This window comes from Magallana gigas, chromosome 4 (genome assembly GCF_963853765.1).
Source record: "Magallana gigas chromosome 4, xbMagGiga1.1, whole genome shotgun sequence".
NCBI lineage: Eukaryota > Metazoa > Mollusca > Bivalvia > Ostreida > Ostreidae > Magallana > Magallana gigas.
Genome location: NC_088856.1, coordinates 43327756 through 43332708, shown reverse-complemented (window position 1 = coordinate 43332708; position 4953 = coordinate 43327756). Strand labels below are relative to the sequence as shown.

Sequence of the window (4953 nt, the reverse complement as noted above, 5' to 3'; positions counted from 1 at the left end):
TCTGTGTATAACATCACATGGTGATCGATGATCTCCGATAAACCAGTACTTTACCATAACGATATTGTGAACAAATTAGTTAAGTCTTCCACTGTGTGTATGTCCACTTCTTTTTAATGAATTAAACAGTCATCATATTTGAGATCAAACTACTTGACATTGTACTACCTCTTATCTAAATTAAAGCAGTAATTTTAATTTAGTAGTATAAATGCCTAGCGGGTATTTAAATGAAAACTTTACCTGTATCTTGTTCGCTTCATTAACTCTTAATAAGTTAACTCTTTATAAAGAATGTTTATATACACAGAATAACAACACAGAAAAGTTGTTTCACATATTTATCGCAAGATGAAAAAGATTTCAAAAATGGGAAACTTCAATATATTTTAAATTTCACAGCATAGCATATAAAAAGTTCGTCATAATGACAAGTAGTTAATACATGTATCATAAGACACACACAATCTCATTACACACACATTGACAAGTACGTGTACGCCGATCGTCTCTAATCCACAAAGTCAAAAACGTCGTAATGGCACTCGGTCAGCTGAGGGATAACGATGGACTTCCTCTTCAGACGCTTATCGTTCCTTCTCAGGCACTCGTTTATCTTTGGAACCACACATTTCCTCCAAGCTTCGTGAGATTGGAACTCTGGGAAGAAATACACAACGTACTGTTTCACCACCTGTTTCCTCACTGGATCCAGTTCTTTCTTTTCTAACTTCCCGCCTCCATACCAATTATACTCGTATCGCAACTGTCCTTCACCAAACAGTTCAGGAAACAGTTTCCGTGTAAGGTTCACCGCGAAATTGCCGGCATTCCTGGACTCCCGGACATGGACGCGAAGTTCAGAGTCATCAATCTTGAATTCCGGAGGGATTCCTTCATCTGTGGGCGTTGATGAAGGGGTCTCTTCTGCGCTAGTCTGGCTGTGCATCACCGAATTCAGCTGCGTCAAAGTGTTGTCGCTGGACTGCCTCCTTATAATGTCAATAATGATGTTTGTATTGGCAATGGCTGTTGTCCGTAGAGTTTCTAGATGGGTTGTGCGCCTGTTGGTGGCATCTATCTTCTTATTAACAATGTCGACGGATTTACGCAGATCGGACACTTCCTTCGAAAGTCCGCCGACGAGAGAGTCACTATCACTGGTGGATAACCGGTGTGGACGGAATCTCACGACTGGTTTAGATGCTCTCGGAGTTTGAAGTCCTATGGGCACAGATGCAGGCACAACAACGGGCGGAGTCTGCGGTCCAGTGGGCACAGATGCAGGCACAACAACGGGCGGAGTCTGCGGTCCAGTGGGCACAGATGCAGGCACAACGACGGGCGGAGTCTGTGGTCCAGTGGGCACAGTTGCAGGCACAGCAATGGGGAGAGTCTGTTCGTTTACAGTTGGAGGGGAACCTGATGTAATCATTGAAGCTTTGGGTTTCCCTGACTTTGTCTGCAATTTATTAAAAAAGAGTGGCATTATAAATGAAAATAAAGTACCATGCTATGAAAAAAAAATATACACTTGTTATTAAGCCACGTGGGGGGGGGGGGGGGGGGGGGTGTCACACGCGCGACTACACAAAATAAATGTCAGTTACACAAATTTAAATATGATATATTTTAATTAAATAAAGTAAGGTTAGTTAAGCAATTTTTTGAAATATCATTAGAGATATCGTATTATCTCGCACATACCCACATAACAAATGGAATACACGCATTTCGGAGATTTTTACATGTTATTTGAATAGCTGGAGAAAAGAAGACAATATGTACATATCTATAGTCTGTTTAATAATTAACCAGCAATTAGGTAAGAACTACTTATCTTGTGAACATTATTTATTTTTTATTCAATATTATTTCAGTAAATCAATTTTTCTATAAACGTAAACTACTATCCTTTTTTTTGTAATTATTCAAAGGTTTCAAGTATTTTTTTTATTTTACTGCTTAACATTTTTTGAATACAGACTATAGACAGGTAAATTTTAAGTTATCACATTTGGGTGGATGCGAGAATACGAGGTGGGGATGACCCCCGTTTTTACCGTGGGTAGACCTAACAATTACATAATCTTGCGTAATATCCTTAAGCGCTTAGCACATTAAATCAACTACTTAATGATTTCAGTGTTGTAATTAGGAAAGATGGGTCGGATAAATCATGAACTTAAACTGCGCATAGTTAAGATGCACAAGGACGGTTTGTCGGTTGCTGCAATTAGAAGAGAAATGCGGTTCCTTGTGTACACAGTTTGTCGGGACACAATATCTTACTGGATTCACAAGTACCAGATCGGATTGTTTGGGGACATTTGTGAGTCTGATATTCCGCAAGTGTCGACATGTGTAAGCTTAAGAGATGCCGAACTGATAAAGTAGTGTATCGCTAAGGATTGCACGGTTTCGAGCACAGAAATTCATCGAGTGTTAAAAGAAGATGGTGTGAGTTTTGGACTAACCACCACTAAGTGGGCTATTGCTGCAAGTGGCTATACTCATTCGAAACCAAGATATGGACAAATGGTCCGTGATGCTAACAAACTGAAACGTGTTGAATTTTGTGAACGATTAATTGCGGCAGATGACACTTTCGACAATGTGATATTTTCGGATGAGTGCTCCATTCAGTTACATCAGAACAAACTGCACAGTTACCGTCAAAAAGATGCTTGTGCCGCAGTGTTACCGAAACCAAAACATCCACTCAAGATACACGTTTGGGCTGCTATAAGCAAACGAGGAGCTTCAAAAATTAGACTTTTCGAAGGGATAATGGACTCTACATTCTACGTGGAGAACATTTTGCGCGATATACTGGTGCCATTTATCCAGTCAAAGTTTGTTGGAAACGACGGACACAGGTCTCAACAAGACAACGACCCGAAACACACGTCAAAGTTGTCCAAGCAATTTATGGATGAGAACCAGATAAATTGGTGGAACGATTGGCCTGCAGGTAATTATCTAATTTGTAGATTATGTTAATACATAATTTATTTTTTTTTAATTCAAGTTAATATTCTGTTTATGACTTGTTTATATGCACATTGTTCAAAGTATAATTAAAAAATTATAAATGTTAAATCAAATTGATAATGCATATAATAAAGAAATTATTTCTAGTAATAATTTATAATAATATTTTTTTTTCATTTATCAATGATTATTTTCTTTTCAGAGAGTCCTGACCTTAACCCCATCGAAATGGTGTGGAACGAGTTGAAGAGATGTGATGCCAGGGAAGCCCCGAGGACAAAACAGGAGTTGCAAGAGTGCGTTGTGCAATTTTGGAGGACCGAAATGACTGTGGAGAAATGCTGTGCCTACATTGACCATGTGTACAAAGTTGTGCCAGTGTGTGTGTTGATGAAGGGGAATGCAACCGGTGATGTGCCAAAAAAACTGTTCAGTGAAAGATCGCGAGGGAAAAGCATCGGACACTTCAACAACTTGCTGACATCAGACAAGGACGTTTGTGCAAGGGCCAGTAACCTTCTTCAACCGTGGATGTGAAATTGTGTATACTGTGCTCGTAATGTAGAACAAAACTTTTGACTGTGATTTTGTGTGCAGTTTGTGATTAGGTATAAAACTCAATCAATTGTTATTTGCAACAATTTAAACAAATCATTATGTCCGTTGACGGCGAGGTGTTCATGTAGAAAACAATCGTTAAATGTGAATTTTGTGGAGATCAATGTTTAATTATATGTATCATGTGTATGAATGAGTAAATAATATTTCTTTAAATCCATATGTACAAGGCTTTAATGTTGGTTTTTGACAAGATATCAACATTTAGATCGGGATTTTACACCAATTTACATGCATGAACATGTGGTAGCAATACAATAATTTAAGTAAATAATATTTATTGAATTTGTATAATAAAATAAAGAAAAATATAAAGTTTACAAATGCATGCATGCATAACAATTTAGTAGCCTTCTTCAATGTATATATATCATTTTTTAAAATTTTCAAGTACTAAATATAAATGAAAACAAGACTGCTTAATCACTGACTAGTCTTAACAGGTTAGATCAATTTACTCTTATAACAAAAATTACTAGTATGCAAGCGGGTCAAAATTCCATGTCTGGTAAAATAAATGAATAAATAATATAATCATAATAATTAACAATCGTTAAATTCTTTATCAACTTCGTCTATTACTATTACATTTTTAGTAAAGATATAAAAACTAACGAACTTGAAAAATTTACTTACGAAAGATATGGTGGTTTTCTGACGCTTCGGTGCTGGGGTTGGGGGTGATGGAGGTGGTGATGGCGATAACAGGCTTGCGGGAGGTGTTGGGGATGAGGGCTCAGTCCTGGTCTCCAACTCTCTCATCTTCACTCGAAGTTCCTGGTCGGACCCGGAATCAAGGACAACGGCTCTGTCAACTTCTTTGGCCCGGCCCCACTGAACATCATACTCCTCACTAACAGTGATCGTAATGTCACTCTCACGTCGGAAGTATGCACAACTCCGCACTTGAAAATTGTCATCGCACAAGTACCGCACAAGAAAATGTCTATCTTCACGCACACTAGAACGCCTAGCCATTGTTTTATGAAAATCACAGAATATACGTGTATATATCTTTTCAGGGCAACACTTAGTTTAAAACTGAATAAAACCCGTGCGATGTGAAGAATCATACAATTTTAATTATAAGTAGCTTTTTCCTTTGTGTTTTAATTAGGAGAACTGATTTTCCTTTGAACATTTAATTGTGAGCATGTGTTTTTATAAAGCTACAACTAGTCGGTCTACAGAGCTGGTTGAAATCAATTTTCCGAACAAATTATAAAATTTTTATCAAAACAATGACGCTTGTTACAGCAATTATAAGGACGTGATTTTCCATAATATGAGCGATTAAGCCACTTTTAATATTTGAAATGAATTTTTAATAGTTTGATAGGA

General features: G+C 37.5%; 1 protein-coding gene across 1 annotated transcript; it reads right to left on the bottom strand.

Moving 5' to 3' along the window:
• Window positions 1–326: 326 nt before the first annotated feature.
• On the bottom strand, window positions 327–4590 carry LOC136275079 (putative uncharacterized protein DDB_G0290521). Its single transcript, XM_066083378.1, has 2 exons — window positions 4249–4590; window positions 327–1462 (listed from the first exon to the last, which is right to left on the bottom strand). The coding sequence occupies exons 1-2, from the start codon at window positions 4588–4590 to the stop codon at window positions 512–514; spliced, it is 1293 nt and encodes a 430-aa protein (XP_065939450.1). The 3' UTR covers window positions 327–511.
• Between the last annotated feature and the right edge of the window lie 363 nt (window positions 4591–4953).

Coding starts and splice junctions, on each gene's coding strand:
- LOC136275079 (XM_066083378.1), bottom strand. CDS start 4,590: ATGGCTAGGCGTTCTAGTGTGCGTGAAGATAGACATTTTCTTGTGCGG. Junction 1,463..4,248: donor AGAAAACCACCATATCTTTC/GTAAGTAAATTT, acceptor AATAAATTGCAG/ACAAAGTCAGGGAAACCCAA.